The following is a 20,600-nucleotide window of genomic DNA, read 5'->3' as shown; positions in this document are numbered from 1 at the left end:
TGCAGATGAGGGGACAAGGCCACAGGAAGGCTAGAGAACCCGCCCCGGCTCGGCTTGTAAAGGCGGCAGCGTTAGGGTGCGAACTGGAGGTTGCGGCTGCAGAGGCTGGGCCTCGCGCCGCTCTGCCTACCGTGTCCCGGGCCCAGTGAAGCGTGGCTGGAGCTCAGAGGGCGGCCCGCGAGACCCGCGCCACCGCCGACCCCACGTGCCAGCCTGTTCGCTGATACCGTTTTAAAGTAACCCGGGCGTGCTCTTTACAAATTCAATGTGCGCTGGTGGCCGCACATGCGCTCTCCTGCTCCGCGGCTACTGTCACGGCGCCTTGGAGCCGTCCTCCTCGCCGCTCTTGTCCCCCGGCTACGCCAGTCTCTGCGTTCCTCCGGGACGCTGGAAACACTCCTGCTTCCGGGCGTTATTGTTGGTGCTTCTGCCCGAACCCTCCTCCCCATGTGTTCATGGGCTCCCTCCTTCGTCTTGCACACATCTGTACACATCTGTACATATCTGTGCAGGTGCCCTCTTAGCAAGGGGGTCCCGGCCCTTCCCGGCATGGCACACCTCGCCCCCACGGACCATCCTCTGTAGGGCTCACCGCCTGTCACACGCTGATTCCCGGCCTCTCTACTGTCCCTCTCTCCTGGAGGCCACGCTCTCTGTCTCTGGGACCCCGGACAGTGGCTTCCTCAGGGGCCATGGCTAGGGGACTCCAGAGCTTCTGGGTGTGGGGGTGTTGGTCCCACCGCTGGCTTGAGTGCCTGGGTCATCTCTGTAAATCACACCTTCGCTTACAGTTTTGAATGCGTGCTGGAGTTCAGGCCAATGCAGAAATACTCTGAGGTCAGAGGACGTGGTTAATTTGACATGGGGACCAGGGAACATGGAAAGACTTCAGAAAAAGCGCGGCTTTTGAGTGCGGCCTCAGAGAAGGGAGAGGAGGGGTTTGGGATTTCTGGGACGGGGTGGCCTTCACTCCGCTCCGTGTTCACTTGGTCTCAGTCTCCCTGCTGGTGTTGGTTTTGGCCCGTCCTGGGTTTGGGGTGGGGTTGGGCTTCTGTCATCTGTTCGCTGGCATGCAGCTCCTTGTAATTTGTTCAAGAAACAAAGACAGGTGGCATATTTACTGGAAAAACACATGCATGACACATATAACATACATGACGCATATGTCTATAGTAGTTGCCTTCCGACAGCTGGGCCACACAGATCATCCTCTGTCACAAACAGCAGAACCCGTCCCACGGTCTCTGGCTTGTGCATTCCCAGGAGGTCTGAAGCTGGTCAGGTTTGCCCTTTCAAATCACCTGGGCTTCTCTTCTGCCTAATAATCCGCAGCAGGTATGGTCACTTGAGAACAGATATGACGATTTTCAGACTCGTCCTACCCTCATGAAAGGTCAGCTCTGAGGAGTCACGACTGTAGGCCTCGCCGCGCATATGGTTTAAAAAGCTCCGAGTCAAATGTTGGTTAAGACTCTGAGTGATCCCCAGGAAACTTGGCTCCACGAGGGGGTCCCCAGGTTACCCACCTACGCTCCCAGGTCAGCTGAGTGTTAGGTGACTGCCTCCCACCCCAGTGGGGGCAACTCATGGGGATTGCTATAGCATTATAATCTGTATCTTTCAATGCCCCCCAACACACACCTATTTAAAAACAGATTCCCAACTTTCCATGTCTGAGCATAATTTAAGTGATTTACCCAAATAGTCTGATGTTTTTTTAAAAATCTCTTCATATTTGTATGTTAGAGAATAAAATGAGGGTGAAAAACATCCTTGTTGTAGTTCTGGGATTTTCCATCTAAAGAAGGTTGACACTCAATTTTACTGAACTTGAGTTCTCACTGGAAAGGTTTAAATATATCCGTTTCTCGAACCTCTCTTTAATTAGCTTCAGTTGATGATCCTTATTCTTTTCATTAAGTGTCTAAACCTCTTACATAATACAGCTAACGAAGAAAGCAGAGCGCCAAAAACGGGGGGCCTGGGCCCCCCCTTGCCCCGTGGATGTCTCCTGTTTGGCCACAGAAGTGGTTTAAGTTTCATTTGGGGGCAACCCTGCCTTTGGAGGCGTGTGGGGTCTCTGAGGCCGCTGCCCGCCTTCTCTGCGCGCTTCTTCCTGGCCGCCTTAGGCATTCAGCTCCCTTATCTATGGGATGGACGGCTTAAAATCACTTTTCCTAGCAACGTGACCATCATGCCCCGGCTCTTCCAGCACTCACACCCTCACGGCCTCAGCACCACCTCGGGGCAGCATCTGGCACGGTGGCAACGCGCTGTGGGGAGCGCACATGCATGCTCGGTCTTCAAACCGTCTATTTCTCAAGACGTGCATTATTTCTGCCGGAGCAGGTACACGCATCTTCGGTTGGGTCAGTGCCCTGCACCCCCCCCCCCAACTCCCTGTCCCTCCGGAAGGGGGTGGAGCCAGCACTGTGAGTGGACTGCACCGGTCCTCACTCCACCCCTCCCCACCCCCACCTGGACTGCGGCGTGCGCAGGCACCGTGCGCATCTTGCATCTGGAGTTGCTCTGAAGGTGGAGCAGAGAGGAGCTGAGACAAGGCTGGTGGCCCCCCAGAGGCTGGCTGGAAGGTGCGGGGCGAGAGAAGACACCCCACACCCAGAATTCCTGCTGCTGGCCCCCCGCGGTGCCGTGGGGTCCTCAGGACCTTGCGTGGTGGTGGGGTGGGGGTGGGGGTGTCCTCGCACAACTGGAGTCTCGCCTCCTTTTCAGCTGAAGACCAAGACCCAGTTCTCGGCCTTCCCAGCAGGGAGAGAGCAAGCAGCCGGACAGACTGAAATGCCTTCATTTGTCCTTGGAAACACGGATTATTCAAGTCATGTTTCATTACGTAAACAGACATACTGGGGCTTTTCCTTGCAGTGACTGCACAGGGAAGCACATGGCTTAATCATTTCTTTTAAAATTCCTGATCTTCCGGCCATCTTGCGCCTGGCCGCTGCCCCAGGCCTCTGTGGACACGTAGAGTTCTGGAGTCACCCCTGTGGCCAGCTGTCAGTTAGGGCTCAGCTTCCCTTAGGGACCCTTCCAGGACCCTGGCAGAGGGAGTGCATCTGCGGGGAGAGGAGAAGGGAACAGGAACCACTGCTGTCCTTTCAGAAAGTCCCTGGGAAGGCCCCTCGTACCCAGCGAGGGTGGGCCCCACACCAGCCGGGCGGGCTTCTCCGAGACCCTCGTTGCGCCAGCCTCTGAGGTCGGCTCCTGAGCACCAGTCATGACAAGCAGTGAAATTTGGCTACAGCTTTAGCACGTGGTTCTGAGAAGGAGAACCGTCAGTTCTCAGGCCCCCTCCTCTTGCTCGCTCTGCTGTGTGCTCAGTGCTTGTGTCTGAAGTCAGTCCTCAGCCCGCCCATGATGGGGTCGTCCAGTGGGTGGGGTCACCGAGGAGAGGGCGGTCCCGGTGGGCTCAGTGTGTGGTCATCACAGCTGGGAAGGGTTCCCTGTCTGGGGCAGGCCCACAGCCCAGCTTCTGGGCCGGAGGAGAGGGGATGAAAGGCAGAGACCCCCCAGTGCGCTCTCTGCTCCTGTGCCCGAGTCAGAATCCCCTCCATTCGGACTCACCACTGACGGGATGGTGCGCTGACGCTCTGCAGACCCGCCCGCCTGCCCCTGGGCTGTTTCTGTTGGTTTGGACCTCGAGCTTCCCTGTCACCTGCAGTCTGGTCCTGAGCGAAGTGGAGGAGTTTTCCAAGGGAAATCTCGGCTCGTTTCCCCCAGTGGGCAACTGGTCTTGTAAAATACTCCACTGCGTGACGCCCCCGCGGCCTTGCGCCCTGATGGCGGGGGCGGGGCCTTCCCAGGAAAGCCCATCCCAGGGGCTGGGTGGGTCTGAAGCCTGCTCTCACAGGGAGCAGCCCTGATTCCTGGCCCCGGCTTCACCCGAACAGGGGGTCCCTGAGCACGTGCACCCCGCCTCCCAGCCCCGCCCCTCATGCTCCTCTCTGAGTTTTTGCTGACTCGGACCCCCAGCCAGTCATTTGCTTACTTGTAAGACCAGCTCTGCTTGTGACTAATGTGAAATTTTGAAGATTCCCATTTAACTGCTGAGTATAATTCTTTTCCCCAGTGGAAAATAATTTTTAGTGTTTTCTCAGTGTATTTCCCCCAAGGTTATGGTGTTTTTTAATTCTGTAAAGTAATTCCCAATTTATTTACTTGCTTGCTTCAGAGACGACAGAGCAGGTGGAGTTCCCGTACTCTCCTCCCCGCCCCCTTCCTCCGAGGGCCGGGGAGCCGCGGGAAGCCCACGTCTGGTGGGACAGGATGCCTTCGCCCTGCGACACGCCAGTCTTTATCCTTCATAACCGCGGGAGTCCTTGGGTCTTTTTCTCCCGCCCTGCGTGTGCAGTATTGGACTACGTCTTCGTGTTAGATCTGGTAGCAATAGAGCCATTATTGTAAGAGCGTGGCGTGTTCTCCTGGTGAAACTCTCTGCAGGAGACGGACCACGCCGAGTTAACCCCCTGTGCAGCGCGGGTGGGCGGGGCCCTTCCAAGCCACTGGGCTCAGAGGCCAGCTCCCGCACCTGACAGGGCAAGAGGCTGTTTGCAGTGGGTGCCATGCGGCTGGAGCCAGCAACTTGGACGCGTCTCGGTGGTCAGTGGTAGCAGAAAGAGAGCGTCTCTGTGGGCAGCAGCAGAAGAGTGGGGGGGGTAACGGAAGAGTGAGGGGGGCCGCAGGTAGGGTGGGGAGGCGTTCCGCCGGCTCTGCAGAGGAGAGAGCTACAAACGGTGGATTTCCCCGGGAAAACGAAAGGCAATGGCAATGCTGGGAAGAATGCGAGTCAAGAAGCAGCCGTGAGCTGTGAGGTAGCAGGCAGCCAGTCCTCACCCCTGAGGGCACAGGTCTCGTGACCCCTGCACGTGGCTCAGCACAGGAACTAATCTCCAATGAGCCACCTATGATGTCTGGTTCTTCTGCGTCCCTGGAGAGGGCCCTGCTTCTGCTTCAGGAACAAAGGTGGCATCAGAATTGGAGGTCGTGTGGTGAGGGATTGGCCGTCTCCCGACCCCCAGGGTTCACCTGCGTGACGTCACCATCGCGTCGTCTTTTTTCCACCTCGTTGTTGGCAACAGAGGCGAACCTCACGTGATGACAGCCATTTCCCAGTGCATGCGGACGTCTGAGCCAGCTCTGCTCATTACCTTTGCAGGCAGGTCTCCGAGGAATTGTAAGGACCCAGTGGGCATGATAAAAGAAACTTTGAAATGTCGCTTGACATACTCAAAGGTGGAATGGGTCTCATGAGGACATCAACGAGAAACGCTCTTCATTTCATCTTGGGAGACACAAGATGGCCAGCCAGGCTTCAGCTGGTCTTTTTCTAAACGCCTAGCTGTCTGCCTTCTGGTCTACCAGAACGATGACAAGCCATGGCGTTTGGGTCGCATTGGGGTTGTTTTCCTCATTTCCTCAACGTATTTCACACCTGTGGCACTCTTAGTCTCAAGACGGCCCGAGGAGAGTGGGGAAGACTTCGTAAACTTATTTTAAAGAATAAACACTGGAGCCGCTGGGCGATTAGACCATGTGACTTTCACTGTCTTTTGCCAGCGCGAGCACCGTAATTCTGTGAGTTTGCATCAAGACCCCGGTTTTGCAGAGTGACTGTGTGGTCAAGTCTCCCAGCGTGAAATCTTCCCGGGGGAAGCCCCACGTGTGCACGTGAGTGAAGCTGATTTCTGCGCAGTGGTTTCCTGCCCAACACTCAGCCCTCGCTCCGAACGCCAGTGGACGGCGTGCTACCAGCGCTAACCCGGAGCACGAACCGAGAAACCCCAGCAGCCCCACTTCTGGGAGAGTTGACGTAATTTAAGGAGTGTGCTTCTCGGTGAAATAAGGCTCTTTTTTTCCCCCCGCATCTCTTGGAGAGATTTTATCATCTGAGTAAATTCGCAGACTAACCTTCAAGGGAAAACAGGAAAATAACCAAGCCTTTATTTTATTCCTCGCTCGTTCACACACCTTCAACGTTGGCTGAAGACTGTTTAAAGAACCAGCCGGAGGCGGCGGATGAGAACCGGCACGTGGCTGTGGACGGCGCTGGGCAGGAGAGGGTTTCAATTCCTGTCCTACCTCCTCCGGAACAGGCAAGGGGTTCTTCGTGCATCGCCCTGCTGCTTCTAGAATGTTCGGTTTCAGGCGCAGGATTGTGGGCAACCGCAGCAAATGTGCTCTGCTTGGACCCCATGAGGTCAGGTCACGCGGGCTTTGGAGCGTGACAGGCATGCTTTGCGACTCCGGCCTGGGCGTCGCGAGCAGATCCTGTGCCGCGCAGGAGCAAGCGGGGTCTCGTGGGAAACGGGACAGGGAGTGCTCAGTGCTTTTGTAGGACGTGTCATGTTTTAAGCAGGAAGGACGCGGAGGTCTTTCTATACAAGATCACAAGGATGATAACGAGCACCCTTCCCGTCTACCGAGAACACAAAGGGGAGAGAACCCCAGGGGACAGTGGGCAAAGGAGAAACCAGGAGTAACTGGGGACCGACGACAACAGATCTCAGAATTTTAACTGCGATGGAGGTCAGCGCTCCTCAGCCTCGTCTGCCGGGGGTGCTCGCCGCCTCTGACCGGACGCAGCCCCCAGGACTGTGCCCCCCGGCTGTGTGCGGGGAGCAGAATCAGCTGGGCTTCGCCCCTGCCCCAGCGGACTGGGAGGACCCGAGATCCAAGGGCGGGGCCTCATCCTCAGCTTTATTCTCCAAGGCTGAGGGTGCCCGGGGACATGTCCACATTTGGCTTATATTGAATTGAGAGGAATTGTTATTCTGTTGAATTCAAACAAACGTGCTATTCAAATAAATGAAGCTTCTGAGGGCAAAATACACATTTATTTATTTTGGATCGAATTCTGTGAAAGTATTGCTCAGATGAGTAGGCCCCGCTGTTTTCCCTGCAAAGGTGTGCCATGATGTTAACTCTGATTTCTTAGCTGCTCTGTGGAAGTAGAGACTTCCTGACCGCCCCGTGGTCTTACCTTGCCTGGCATGGATGTGGCGTGAATGTGAGTGGGCCGCCTGAAGGCAAGTGAGGATCAGCCTTCCGACACTCTGTCCCAGTGGCGGCAATGGAGCAGGGTCAGGTTCAAAGGCAGCACCTTCTGCGGTCCCCGGGCAACGGTGAAGGGACAGAGCAATGCGGCCTCTGCTCTCTGTCATAGCACCGGGCGTGCCTGGGAAACAGATTCTCAGTAAGTTTATCTGAGAGCAAGAGGAGAGGAACCAGGCAGAATGATCTGACAGACTCCTGCAAATCACTCTGCTCCACTCAAAAATTCGGGAAAAATGTATCTGGTTAAGTACACAGATCTGTGATTTAGCGCCCAGATAAGAAATCACCTTGGAATCCATGGATTGGGAAAATAACATAATACCATAAGATCTTTAATTTCAACACCGCCGGTTCCGAGCCAGATGTGGCAAGGTTGTCCTACGTAGGTCTAAGAGGGAAATTTCAGCCGCTTTAGAAATTCTGTTAAAGCCTTAGCTTTTCTTAATTAACATATCAGTATCATCTCAGGCCATATTCGCTGTATGCCACTTAAAGCATTGCAATCAGTGAGTTGTTTTCAAAAGGAAAGCGAGAATATAGTAGGTGCGCGATGGCAAGAGAATCTGCGTAGGGGGACTGCGTGCTTCCTGGGTACAAAGGTGCGGGGACCTCACATTTAAACAAATGTCTTGGGGGAACCCGTGACCATCCTCCTGTTCTGCTTACTTCTCCTACAAAGGCACTGTTTACCAGGAGACGCATCTGGATCCCATTGCTTCGGTATTCATCGGGGATCACGGATGCCGTCTGGAACCACTCATGCTGTCAGAGTCTGCAAGTGTCACGTAGCGAATGGACAGGAAATGAGGGCGGTAGGAAGGGGTCCTCAGGAGAGCTGAGGAGTTCACGCCCCCCATCCTTCTTAGGAACCGGTCTCGGGTCTTCCTTCACTCACCAAAGTGTGCTCTTCCTTGGAGCGAATGAAAGGCAAGGCAATGCCTTTGAGTTGAGATCATGCATGTCTGGTACCCAACAGCTGATTCAAGGGCTCTGGAAGCTTCAGGGCAAGCGCGTCCATCGCAAACCCCTCCCCCCAGGAAGCCGGTCTTGCCAGGGCAAGGAGGCTGTTCCAACTCTGCCCTTCTGCCCCAGGCTGCAGGGGCGGGGTCCACCCCCAAAGGGAGGCGGGTGCAGCTTATTTCCGAAGGGCTCCGTGTGCCTGAGAAAGCCCGTCCTGACCGTGAGTCCCTGTCTCTCTCCATCGTCTGCGCGCAGACGTCTAATACACTGCTGTTCTGTGCGACGTTCTAATCCCTAAGACTAGTGCCAGGTACCGGCGCTGACGGCCCGTGTGGCTGCCCTTTGCCACGAGTGAGCTGTGCTGCCGCAGTGGCCCGGCCAGAGCGGAGAATTTGGGGACCGGCTGAGGGCTTTCATTTATTCACCCTAAAATTGCCCACCACGCCCCATCTCTCAGCCATCGCCACAGACCCCTGGGTCACCCTCAGCCGAACCCCACCAAGCGCTCTCAGCCACGTCCTCCTGCGGGAGGCACCTGTCTGGCTGGGGGGACCAAGCCGGTGCTACTCCTGGGCGTTTCTCAGGCCGGCCCTGGAGAGAAATCGTGAGTTCCCGCACTCGTGGGATAGGTGTCTCCTGTGACCGGCCGCCCCCGTCACGGGGCGGAGGGGCTATCGGTCTGCCCAGCTGGATGGCCGGCTGTGAACCTGTCTCAACCCGGGGGCACAAAAGAATGTGTGTGTGTGAGCACAGCCGGTGCCCCCAGCAATGCCCCCAGCTCAGCCACGGGTGAGCGGATCGGGAGGAGGGCGGCTCCCCTCCATCCTCCCCCGCTGCCCCTGCAAAGCTTTGAGGCCAAAGCAGCCCAGGGGGGTCCATGTGGTTCACTGAGCAGGCTGGACGTCTGCCCCCCTCGCCTCCTTAGCCTGAGCAACGGGCACCCAGCAAACTGGAGCCCTTGCCCTGGCCTGACCCTAGAGAGGACGCATAACTGTCACCACCCCACAGACAGGGCTACCAGTGGGGACCAGGAGAACCTACCAGACACTCCTGAGACCAAGTGCCTGCATCACCACCTGTCCCCTGAGGTGCTGCCACACTTCCGGTCGGAGCGGGAATGCCAGTAATACGTAACGCACAGTAGCTGACGTCAGCCCGTCAGCCCCCGGACATCTCTGGGTCGCAAAAACGTGCTTGGGGCCCACCGGTGACCAAGGGCCCAGCGCCACTCCTGGGTGGCTCTGCAGAGCTCGCAGCGCAGCGGGACGTGGTCCGCGTTGTGTCAGCCCACACAACCCCGGCACCCCCATCTCCTCGCCCACCCCAGCGACACGCACACACACACACACTCCCCGTCCCTGCATTTCGGGTCCGGTTAGGGGTCCTGGGTGGTGCAGGATGACCTTGAACCCCTCAGGAAATCTCCCAGGTCAAGTCTAATCCTTAAAGCCCCGTCAACAGCCACGGTCAGCGCGTGTTCTCACTAATGCAAGTTTCTGGCCCTCGGGGCCCTGAGCCTGTTTGTGCGGGTTTGTGGGTACACCCCCTACATGGGGGGTCAACTGAAGCCCTGGTCACGCTGTCTTATGTCCGTGATTGGAGACTCCAGGGACGTGCCCGACCACAGAGGACCTTTCAGCAGGAGTTGACATTAACAGCGCGTCCTGTTGTTCTCTCCAGGTGCCCCCTTCACACTTAAAAGTGCGAGCAGAGGACCCGCCTTGCTGAGCCCGAGGAGCAGGGCAGACACCCGGGAGCCGATGAGCCATGAGCCGGCGGAAGGCAGCCCCGACTCCTGCAACGCATCAGGTACCGAGAGCGGCCGCCTGCTCCTGCCCTTCTCTGCCCTCGGTCCCGGTCTGCGCGGGGCCCCCAGGCAGGTGGGGGGACTCTGTCCGTGGCTGGGGAGCTGTGGCTTCTGTGCTAGGTTAGCGTCCGGAAACACGGAAATGGCCCTACGTGAGTTCTCTGAAACTCCTGGGGGGCTTTGTTTTCTCTTTTATTTTTTTCTGTTTTGAGAACTTCTGTGACTGTTACTTTCTTTTTATCTCGTTTACTTTTTGAGGTTAGCTCAGACACCTTCTTGATTCACGCTACTGCCAAAGGAACCATTTAATACAGTGAAGTATAATATCCTCAATTACTACCAAGCCAGGGCATTTCCAACACCTCAAATTTTTATATTTCTTTCATCTGATAGTTTCTATGGCTAAACAAAATATTTAGCAAAAAGTCCCTGTTTTACTTATTTGCGTGTGTGTGTGAAATAAGGCTCTTAGAACCTTGGAGACAAAGTTCCCCACATATAAAACACAGGTGTGCTTCTGTGTCTAACACAGGGAAGGTGGTGGCCGACTTTAGAAGTGATCGGTTTGTATGTTGAGGCGTGTGTTATAGCAGGAAAACACTTAAAACCTCTAAGCAGTCTCCAGTGCGTTCATACGAACTGAACGGACTTTGCCCTGGGCCGGCAGAGGACTCCGCCCCGCTGAGCGCGCCCCAAGGGCGGACTTCACTCGCTCCCCTGCAAACGCGATGTGGCCCCTGCTGTGCGCTGCTCCCACTCTTGGTGCCGCGCGTCCAGTGAGGGCCGGGATAGGGTCCCTGCCCCCACGGGCTCCTGTCGGGTTGGGGAGCAGAAGACAGAAGCCAGCACGCGGTGTCGGGGGCCTTCCGTGCGCACGGCTGGCGGGTTGGCGGGGCTGTGGGAGATGCCACAGCAGGAGCAAAGGAGGAGAGGAAGGGAATGCTCTCACTGAGTGTCCGGTTTGGGGGGGCTCTTCGTCCCGGGGAAGGGGCAGATGTGCGGAGGGGAGAGCTGAGGGCAGTTCCTTGGGTTTGCTAGAGCGAGGGCCCGTTCTGACAGACGCATGGCAGACGCTGGGTGGACGGGGGTGTGAGACTCTGGTGGGAGGGGCCGGCAGGAGCCGGGGCAGTGGGGGGGGGGGGTGTTCTGATCGTGGCTCGGGCGGAGGCGCCTGAGAGAGAGAGAGAGCGCGCGCGATGCCACAAGCCGCCGCCCTGGGGCATTTAGAACGCGGGGAGGGGGCAAGCAGAGGTGCCGCCACAAAGGAGAGAGGAAGGAGGGGACCGGGTCTGCGGTGGCCCAGAAACCAGGAGGAGGCGGAAGCGCTTCAAGGAGAAGATGGGCACGTGTGACGAGCACGGCGAAGACGTGGTGACAGGACGGGACCGCGCTGACCGTGACCAGAGCTGCTCCGGCCGGCGGGGGCGAGCTTGGCACGGGAGGGCCCAGGGCAGCGCGAGAGCGGCGGGGACGCAGTGCGGAGGTGGCGCCCAGCACGGGGCGCGCACAGAACAAAGAGGGGGCGGCGGCGGCGGCGGGGGCTGGGCCTCGGGTGGGCGTGTTGTCTGTCTTCTCAGTATGGGGGCTGCGGACCCCCTGAACCTGCGCGCAGCAATGGCGGCCGGCGCCCCGCCGGTGCGGAATCTCCCCCGACGGCAGGAGGGTCTAGCGCCAGTGGGGATGTGTGTTTGCAGCCGGGGTCACGAGGGAAGGTCGCTTGCCTGCTCTTAGGAGCACTCAGAGGGTAAAGGGCACCAGGAAGCTGCAGACAGACAGACAGACAGGCACACACGCACACATGCAATCCCAGCGCCAACTGCGCCTCCAGCGTGGAAACCAATCAAACGCCCTCACATTATTGGGTCACCACGTGCCCTGCGTGGCCATTACAGTTCAAGGTCATTGAAATCCCACGTCTCAGTCACACCCTCACCTCCAGGGCTCACAGCCGCGTGGGGTGGGTGGCTGCCACCCCCATCATGCCTGCCGGGTGGCGCTGCCCTGAACCTGCGGGGGAGGGGTTGCCCTGGGGACGCTCGTTGGGGACCAGAAGACGTGTCTGTCAGAAGAGATTCCAGGACGGTCTGCAAAATGTAGGAGAAGCGGGGCCGTGCCCTTGAAGCACCAGGGAATGGGAGTCGTGGGGGGGCCCGCGAGGACCGAGGGGCCGAGCCCAGCTGCTCAGCAGAGTGCAGTGTCAGCGGGGAACAAGGAGCCCAGACAACCGCAAAAATACGGCGACAGAGGCGCCAGCAGTCACCCTTCAGGTGTGACGTCTGCGACTCGGGTCTCCGCAGCCCTGCGCCAGGGGCCCTGAGCCTGGCTGGTGACCCCAGGGGCGCTCTGCACCTCACCACAGCGACCTCGGACCACGGCGCGCGTTCGCCTTCAGGTGTGACCTCCAGTGGCTCAGAGATGCTGCTTCCCAACATTGGCAGCCACGAGGGAGGGGGGTCTTGGGGTCCTGCTTCCGTGTCCCTCCTGCAGTGAGTGGGGCCCTGCCTGGAGTGTAGTGGGGGGCGGAGGGGGTCAATGCCAGCCCCCCTCTGCAGCAGGGCCAGGCCCGGGCTGGGGAGCCTCTGTGGCAGGCGGCCTGGAGCAAGCTGGCCCCGTGCGCAGGGACGGAAATGGGACGCCTTACCCCAGTTCCTGTTAGCACCCTGTCGGCTGCACTTGGGGGATCCAGGGTTTTCGGGGCGCCCCTCAGCAATTTAAAAATTGCTTTTTTCATGGGGAAATCTTTCCTGTGTTTTAAACAACTGGTTTGAAACAAACTTTTAGCTGCTGACATTCCCAGACAGGATTACAGGGTTGACGCTGTTCAAAGACAGTCCTTTGGGAGCCCTTTACTCTGATGGGAATGGCCCTGGGGCTGAGGCTCCGAAGTGCTTGTCTTTTAAAGACTCTTCTGAAAGCCTGTTCTTCCTCGGATGGAACCAGGTAAAATCGTTATATAGAAGTCTTTTTCTAAAGTTCAGATGTTGAATGAACATTTTCTAATACTGGCTTCCAAGGGATCCATTTTTCAGGTAATGGGAATCAATCACCCAGGTTTCCCCTTTTGCCTTGGCTGCCAGGAAGCTCTTAGCAAAACGTACTGACGTAATCACCATCTTTGGAGTTTTAATGGAGAGGAAGTGTTAACACTGAGACCGAAGGGAGTTATTAAGATCAGGGGGCAGGATGCGGGGTGGTGAGGGGGGACAGTGACTTTGCCTCTGTGTCAGTCCGTCTTTACCAGAGTAGGATCAGAAACAGCTCATTAGCAATTACCCAACAAAATATCAGACTGCCCGCCACCTGAAGTGTTTATCAGAACACTAACGTAGCGACTTACAATGGCAGTAGTCCCTCCCTAGGAGCTGGAAGTGTCCTGTCCGTGACCCAGCGTGAGATATCTCGGGCCCCAGAAGAGTCACTGGGGTTCTCTAGGGAGCCCAGAATGGAGTCCAAGGGCAGTGAATACTTTGCGGGGTGTTTCATCCAGACAGCAGTGATGCCACAGAAACCCTCCGGTCACTCAGTCAAGATCACTTTCCCACGGACAGGGATGCTTTTGCTTCTCAGACTGTCCCCCCACCCCGCTCCGCAGAGCCAGGCGCGGCTAGAATGTGCTTTTCTGAACCCACGCCGCCACGCGAGCCCTCCCCCGCGTTTCCCTGTGATGTGCTTCTGTCACCGGCACCGACAGAGCTCTGAGTGTACCAGGACAGCTGCCCCACCCGGAGGACAAACACCCCCTTTCCTGCAGCTCGTGGAGGACCACGGCCCTGTCCGCTGCTCCTTCTCTCTTGTCCTACCTGTGTTGTGTGAGCGACGACAATGATTCTTGAAAGGAGGGTTCGATTTACGTCACGGATGCAAATAAACAAGACTCGCGTCACTGAAACAAAGGCTTTGTCATCCGCGGATGATTGCTGTAGTTACCATCTGAATAGCACACAAACAAGCGTCATATTTTGAAAGATGTGGAATCTTTTTTAAAAAAATAGACTCCATATTTTGCCTTTCATCCAAGTTATCTATTCCCTCCATTACATAGCCGTCTGAAATACCGAAAGAATTACACCCAGCGGCCGCGCATGAATGATTCCCCAGCTGAGAGTCTGCGTGCAGTCAGTGGAGTTTGCGGTAAGGTAATTGCATTTCACCGAGTTACCCGAACAATCCCTGGAATTCAGGCCGTCTGCGCCCCCACCCAAGGGCGGTTTTTGGAGTCCTAGTCTGCATGGGGTGCCATGCCACCGGGAAACACAATGACGTCCCAAACAATCCGTCTAGCGGAGGAGGTCTTATGTCAGAAAGCGTCACAGGAATCCCTGTGGGCCCATAGGTGCCACCTTGGGTGTTGTGGGGGTGGCACGCGCGTTCTGCGGGGGCGAGGACCACACGGAAAACTGCAGTGCGGGGCTGGTGAGGCGGGGAGAGCCGGCTGCTCTCGGATGAGCTCTGCGCCCTGGGCAGTAGCACGAGGGACCGCGGGCTCAGCCGTGGGGAGGGGCGGCCTCCACAGCGAGGAGCCAGCAGGCAGAGACGGAAACGAGCTGACCCGGGGGATGCTGGGAAACCACGGATCCGCGATCGAGGACTTGGCTGTGGGCTCTCCTCAAGGGATGAGGGCGTCCATTGGTTACGTCTTCACAGCGTGTCCTTTTTGTGTTCCGTGAGCGAGAGGGTGAGGTAGCCTCGTGCGTAACAGGAAACGTGTGATTGCTTATCTGTGTGGTTCCCCATCCCTTCGTGTGTTCATTTTAACCCCTCCCTCTTCTCCTACAAATCAACTAAAAGGGGGATTTCCTGTTCCGCGAAACCTGTTCACAGGGTCTAATCAACAGGCTTTTGGACTTTCGTTATTTATTGTTTTGATTAAATCTCATTGATTCTTTTCCTCCCTCTGTGGTGGTTAACACATTGGCGGATGTGCAGGTGTGATGGCGAATCTGCAGGTGTGATGGTGAATTTGTGGTGACAAGTAGGATAATGTATGGAAACTCTCTGTGGACTCTTCCTGGAAAGCACCTCGTACAAAGAAAGCCGAGGCTGCAGGGGAGAGTCCCTCCCTGCCACCCCTGCGGCCGGCTTTCCTTGAAGTTGTCTTGGCCACGCGCGCCCTCCCTCAGTGCGCGGCTACAGGGGTGTTGGCTGGGTGCTAGTCTAAGTGGATCCCCTGCGTTCTTCCTCCCGGTCCTTCCCCAACGTCACACTGTCTCCCTTTCTCGGAGGGAGCACCGCGGCCCTCCAAAGCCGTCACAGTGGGTGCGCCTGCTCCTCTGGCAGCCGGGAGTGTTGGAGGACCCCAGCCAACAACACCCACGTGTCTGCTGGCCCAGAGCCTGGGGACGGGAGCCCGTGCCCACGCGTATCAGGAACTTCTCCGTCAGGGACAGCGTACCGCACGCGACTGCTGCAGCCGAGCTCACTCGTCCTCGGGGGGCCGGGTGTGTCTGTTTGGCTGCGTGTAGGAGAAAGTGCGAGAAGCCGCGTTTGCCATGGCTGCCCACTCCTGCTGCTGACTGCCCCACTCATACTTCCCGGTGGCCTGACTTGACTTGGGAAGTCGCTTCCTTACGCTGTGGGACTGGCCACCAATACTCCTGCTCAGAGAACCTCAAGGGATTTCAGAAGGAGGAGGCACGGCTGGCTGGCCCTGGTCATCTCCTCGGCCCCCCGCCATCCCATCGCCATGGGTGAGGGCCCAGGAGGGGGGCCGTGAAGGGGTCCCGGACAGCTGCTGGGAAGGAGTGGTGGTTTGGGACCTGGAAGGGGCCGGATGGGGTCAGGGAGACGAGACGTTCCGTGGAAGGTCAGGGTCTGAAGACTGAGCTTTATAAAGCCAAGCGCACAGGACAGCGTGACCTTCAGAGGAACTCAGCGAACGGAAGCGAGTGTCCGGGCTTTCGAATGGGTGACGTTTCTTATTTGCGGTCTCAGCGCGTGTCCCTGCTCCTTGAACTCCACGTCCACAGAGACTGTTGGATTCCTTCCGAAAGTCCGGAGCTGGGGCCCCGTCCCCGCCACACGCTGTCTTTCTTCGGACCCCCGAGTGGGGGGCAGGGAGGGCGGTGAACCGACCTGCGGGAGCGGCCGCGGCAGCCCAGCTGAGCGTGTCCTCCCGCTCCTTGTACGGCTTGGCCCGCGAAGCCCCTCGGTCTCTCACGCCCGGTGGGGGCCTGGGTTCCCTCCCACAGCCTCTGCCTGGGTGAGGCTGGAGCGCCACCTGAGTGGGCCCCAGGCCCCAGCTCCGGCCACTGGCCACGGCGTTGCTAAGTCAGGACCACGGCCACCGCTGCCCCGGACCTGACCCCGGGCGTCAGACACCGAGGCTGCAGAGCGTGACGCGCCCCGTTAGACTCCGGAGAGGGCGGCGGTGCCGTCTGATGGGGAACTGTTACCTGCGGCGCTGCCACGACCCAGGAACCTGGCCCCGGCCACGCAGCCCAAGCCCCCTCTGCGCAGTGGCTTCCGGGGGAGTGCGGGCTTCACGTCCGAGTGTGCCTGCGGTGAGCTCCAGCTCGTGCGGGAGGCAGGAGGGCGGCCGGCCTGGCAGCCCCCGGGCCCTGCAGCACCATCGCCTGGTGACCGGGTTCCTGTGTTTGACGCTTCCCAGGGCGAGACCCGGTTCTGGGAGCTCTCCTGGGAGGGAGGCTGTCGGAGGCCCGCGCTCCCTGGTTCTGCTGCAGGTCAGACAGCGAGAGGGCGTTACTGGAGGGGCCGTGGGCGGCGGGTTCATGCCTCCCGTGACGTGGAAACTCCAGCTTCCTCGGGCGCAAGGCCCGCTGCCAGCTCAGGTCACCCGAGGCCTCGGTCTGCCCTCGCTCCCCGGGCTTCTGTCACGCTTGCCAGCTCAGCGCGGCCAGGAGCCTGCCACCCACTGTCGCTGCTGCAGCGAGTCAGCTGACCTGAGCAGCCCACTTCCTGACACTCAGATACGTTTCTGAAACGTGGCTGGAAAGCTCCCCCCTCTTTGCGGGGCTTGTCTGTACAGGTGTCCCCAGAAGGGCAATGCCATCCCAGGGGAGCTGCCAGCCCGCATGCCAGAGATTAGATCTGGCCCTCGGGCGGCTGCGAGGTCCTGGCTCAGGCAGGAGGCCCATTGACGTCAGCAGCCGAGCGTGGTCTGGCTTCACTGGGACACAGCAGTGGCCACTGTCAGGCGGAAGCAGGGAGAGGGCCGGGTGCTTTTAGAAAATTCCATTTAGAGTCTGTGCCCGCTCTCTGCTCTGCACCACTGGGCACGAGGCCTGTCCTTCAGCAGAGGGTCTCGGGTCGTGTTCTGCGCTCACCCCCCCTGACCCCGCGCCGGCCCCTCAGGGGGCTGCCCCGTCAGGGCCGAGCGTGGCGTCCCCTGGAGGGAGAGTGCCTGTAACCCCCTCCCAGCCTCGCCCGCCCGGCCCTGAGCTGCAACACCAACACTTCTGTCCCCCCCATCCTCTGAGAGCACCCCTCCAGGGGAGAAGTTCTCTTCCCTTTGTTTCTGCAGCCCAGGGCGCAAGTCTTCCCCACGCCTATGGGAGGGGGAGGGGCCCACCCCCCCAATCCCACCCCCCGCCCACCCCCCCAATCCCACCCCCCCAATCCCACCCCCCGCCCACCCCCCCAATCCCACCCCCCCAATCCCACCCCGCCAATAGCTTGTTCTGACCCCTGCTTGTTCCGCCACTGGTCCCCTGCCTCCGCTCCAGACTGTGACCTGCCCGATGGCAGAAAGAAGCCGTCTCCCTCAGCTCCGTGTCCCCAGTGCCGAGCCGTGTTGGAACAGGTCAGAAATTCACCCACACAGTTGTTGTGGGGTCTAAGCAAACATCTAGTCCACCCTGCCCAGGCACAGGGTGGAATGCCCCTGGGAGGGACAGAGAAGTGGCAGGGACCCATTGTGTTGCTGGGTCTCTGCTTCTGCAGAAGCCCAGAGGACAAAGGAGAGGCCCCTGCAGAAGGCCCAGAGGCACCATGACCAACGATGCAGCTGGGTGGGTTGCATCAGGGAGCCCCTGGAACAGGGGAAAGCGGTGTGGGGGGGTGGATCTGGGGCGAGCCTGACTGTTTGCCAGGATCTCACACTTAGGCCCTGAAGTCAGGGCCTTTTGTTTGAACAAAGTGTCCCTCCTTCCGTGTATCTGCAGCATGGTGGGTGCTTTGGGACGGAGCTGTTTCTTCTGCACGGGCGGCGCATTTCCCTGAGTCACTCACTCTACGCTATGAAACAAACAAACAAAAAAATCAGAATTAGGGTCTGGGACTCTGTCCTCAGAAATAATAAGCCGGACACCCTGTAGCTCCCCAGCCGGTGCGGCCGGTGCGCTTGTCCCACACAGGCTGGGAAAGCCTCACGCGCCCTCCCCAGCTCCGCCCGTGGATCACCGGCAGGATGCCTCCACCCTCTAGGGAGAAACTACTTAACAGAAGGTGCCCACTTTTCTCAGGGGGCCTCCTAGGGGTGCACAGAGCCTTGTAGGTTGCGTCATGTACGTGTTGTTTCGAAATCAAAGATAACCCGGTGATGGAATTCTTCTTGCGATGAATGCTTCGTAAATACCGTGGCCACCGGAAGATGGGATTTCACCCTGAGCGTGACGAACGCTAAGCCTTTTTCTTATAAAACTGGGCATGAAGTGGTTCAGGATATACTGCGTCATCTGCGTCTAAGTTAATTAACTTCAAATCTGACCTCTTCATTCTCCCCATTTCTGAATCTACACCATATATTGGGTGACAAATGACATTTTAATTTTTTCCCCTCCAAATTCTCTCTATTCCGTATGATGTTACTCACAAAAAGGGTACATGAAAGAGTCATTCCGTGTGTGCCGATGTCCGGAACCAGCGGGACAGGTGACAGAGCTGCGCTGAGCTAGAATGTACCCATTTGAAGCGTAATGTTTTATGATTTTTGGCCTCTTCGTAGACGTGTGCATTGATCCCCGCAGCGAATGTGAGAACAATTTCATCACTTCCGAGAGGAACCTCAGGCCCTTGGCCCTCTCTCTGCTCCGCCGCCCCTCCCTCCCCGGCCTGGAGCAGCTGCCAGCCTACTTCCTGTCTCTGTAGAGCTTTTCACGCGGGACTTTCACACGAGTGGGATCCTCAAGTGGGGGCTTCTGTGGCTGGTGTCTTTCATGCAGCAGAATGCTTTCAAGGTCTGTCCGTGTTGTGGCCTGTGTTGGTACTTCAGCCCTTTTTATGCGTGGATAACGTTCTGTTTTATAGACATACCACCCTTGTTCATCTGATCACCGGCCGAGGGACGTCGGGTTATTCCCACCTCTCGCCTGTTGAGAATAATGCTGCCATAAACATTTGTGCGCCGGGTCTGGCTCCTCCGACGTCCTCTCCCGTGCCTCTGTCCTCTGCCTCATCAGTTTCCTCTCTAGCCTCTGATTTCTCTTCTTCTGTCCTTGGTTTGGTGTGTTCTTCTTCTCCCAGTGTCTTAAGCTGTCAGGGTAGGTTATTGATTTGAGAGCTTTCTGCTTGATTAACGCGGGCACTCACAGCCGTGAGTCTCCCTGTGCCCACAGCTTCACGTGCGTCTCACAGGTTTGGCACGACATGTCTTTACCGTCACTCGTCCTGAAGTATTTTCTGATTCCCTTTCTCTTTCTTCTTTGACCCGTCCCTTGTTTGAAAGCATGTGGTTAAATTTTCACCAATTTGTGAGTTTTTCAAATTTCTCCATGTTATTGATTTCTGTTAGGTGGGGTGTTCTGTAGATATTAGTTAGATCAACTTGTTTTACAGTGATATTCGGGTGTCCTGTTTCCTTGGTGATCCTCCGCCTCATCGTTCTATTCACTGTTGAAACTGGGGGATGCAGGTCCATTTCTCTTCAATTCGGTCAGTTTTCGCTCGTGTATTTCGATGCTCTGTTGTTAGGTGCATGCATTTGAATGCTTTTAGCTCCTGATGGACTGAACAGTTATTGTGATAAAATGTCCCTCTTTCTCTCTAGTACAATTTTTTTTTTGTTTAAAAACCTATTTTGTCTGATATTAGTTTAGTCACTTCAGCTTTCTCATGGTTGCTGTTAGTGTGATATATCTCCGTCATCCATTAAAAAAAAGTCTATTTGAATCTTTGGTTGCAAAGTGTGTTTTCTCCAGACAAGAAGTCATTGGGTGTTTCTTTACCAGTCTGACAGTCCCTGTCTTTGACTGGATTGTGTGATCCATTCCCATTTAATGTTGTTACTGACAGTTGAATGTATGTCGACCGTTTTGTTTTCTGTTCTCTCTGTATCCCGTGTCGCTTTCGTGCCTCTATTTCCCCTTTACTGCTCTCTTTGATACTGAGAGTGTATTTTCTAACGTGACATTTTAATCGTGCTAGTGATTTTTCTCACTCTGTCTTTTTGTCTCTCTGATTTCAGACCCCTCTCTCTCTCCACTATACCAGACCACCCCCCACATTTATGGTTACCAAGTAGTGTCCCCCTATATTTCCCCCGCTCAGGCTTCCTGCCTTCTTCTTGAGTGGTGGCCTTTATTAGAAATGTTTGTCCCCGTTTTTATTATTTGTAATGCTGGAAAGTGGACTAGAATTTAAGGCTTAACCTAAGTGTCTCTGCAGAGACAGAAGAAATTGCTAACTGGAACCACGGGTGCCCTGAGCAGCTGGCGGCCTTACTGAGCAGTCACCCCGCTGTGTCGGGGAGGCATTCAGAGCGATCGACTTCGCAAGTACTCAGCTGCTGAGGAAACGTGCCCTTAGTTTTAATAATAGGAAGCCAGGACATTGAAGGGAAAGGGGGGTTCACTTAATGAGATCAACT

General features: G+C 57.0%; 1 protein-coding gene across 1 annotated transcript in view; it reads left to right on the top strand.

Moving 5' to 3' along the window:
• Positions 1-9,717: 9,717 nt before the first annotated feature.
• Positions 9,718-20,600, top strand: part of PDE10A (phosphodiesterase 10A) — a 192,835-nt gene continuing 181,952 nt past the window's right edge. Inside the window, exon 1 of the mRNA XM_090280712.1 lies at positions 9,718-9,840. Coding sequence (XP_090136838.1) covers positions 9,792-9,840 — 49 coding nt within the window. The 5' untranslated portion in view covers positions 9,718-9,791. The remainder of the gene's footprint in view (positions 9,841-20,600) is intronic.

This window comes from Furipterus horrens, unplaced genomic scaffold, assembly GCF_987537825.1.
Source record: "Furipterus horrens unplaced genomic scaffold, mFurHor1.1.pri manual_scaffold_6, whole genome shotgun sequence".
NCBI lineage: Eukaryota > Metazoa > Chordata > Mammalia > Chiroptera > Furipteridae > Furipterus > Furipterus horrens.
The sequence above is the reverse complement of the archived record's forward strand: the minus strand, read 5'-3'. Positions and strand labels throughout refer to the sequence as shown.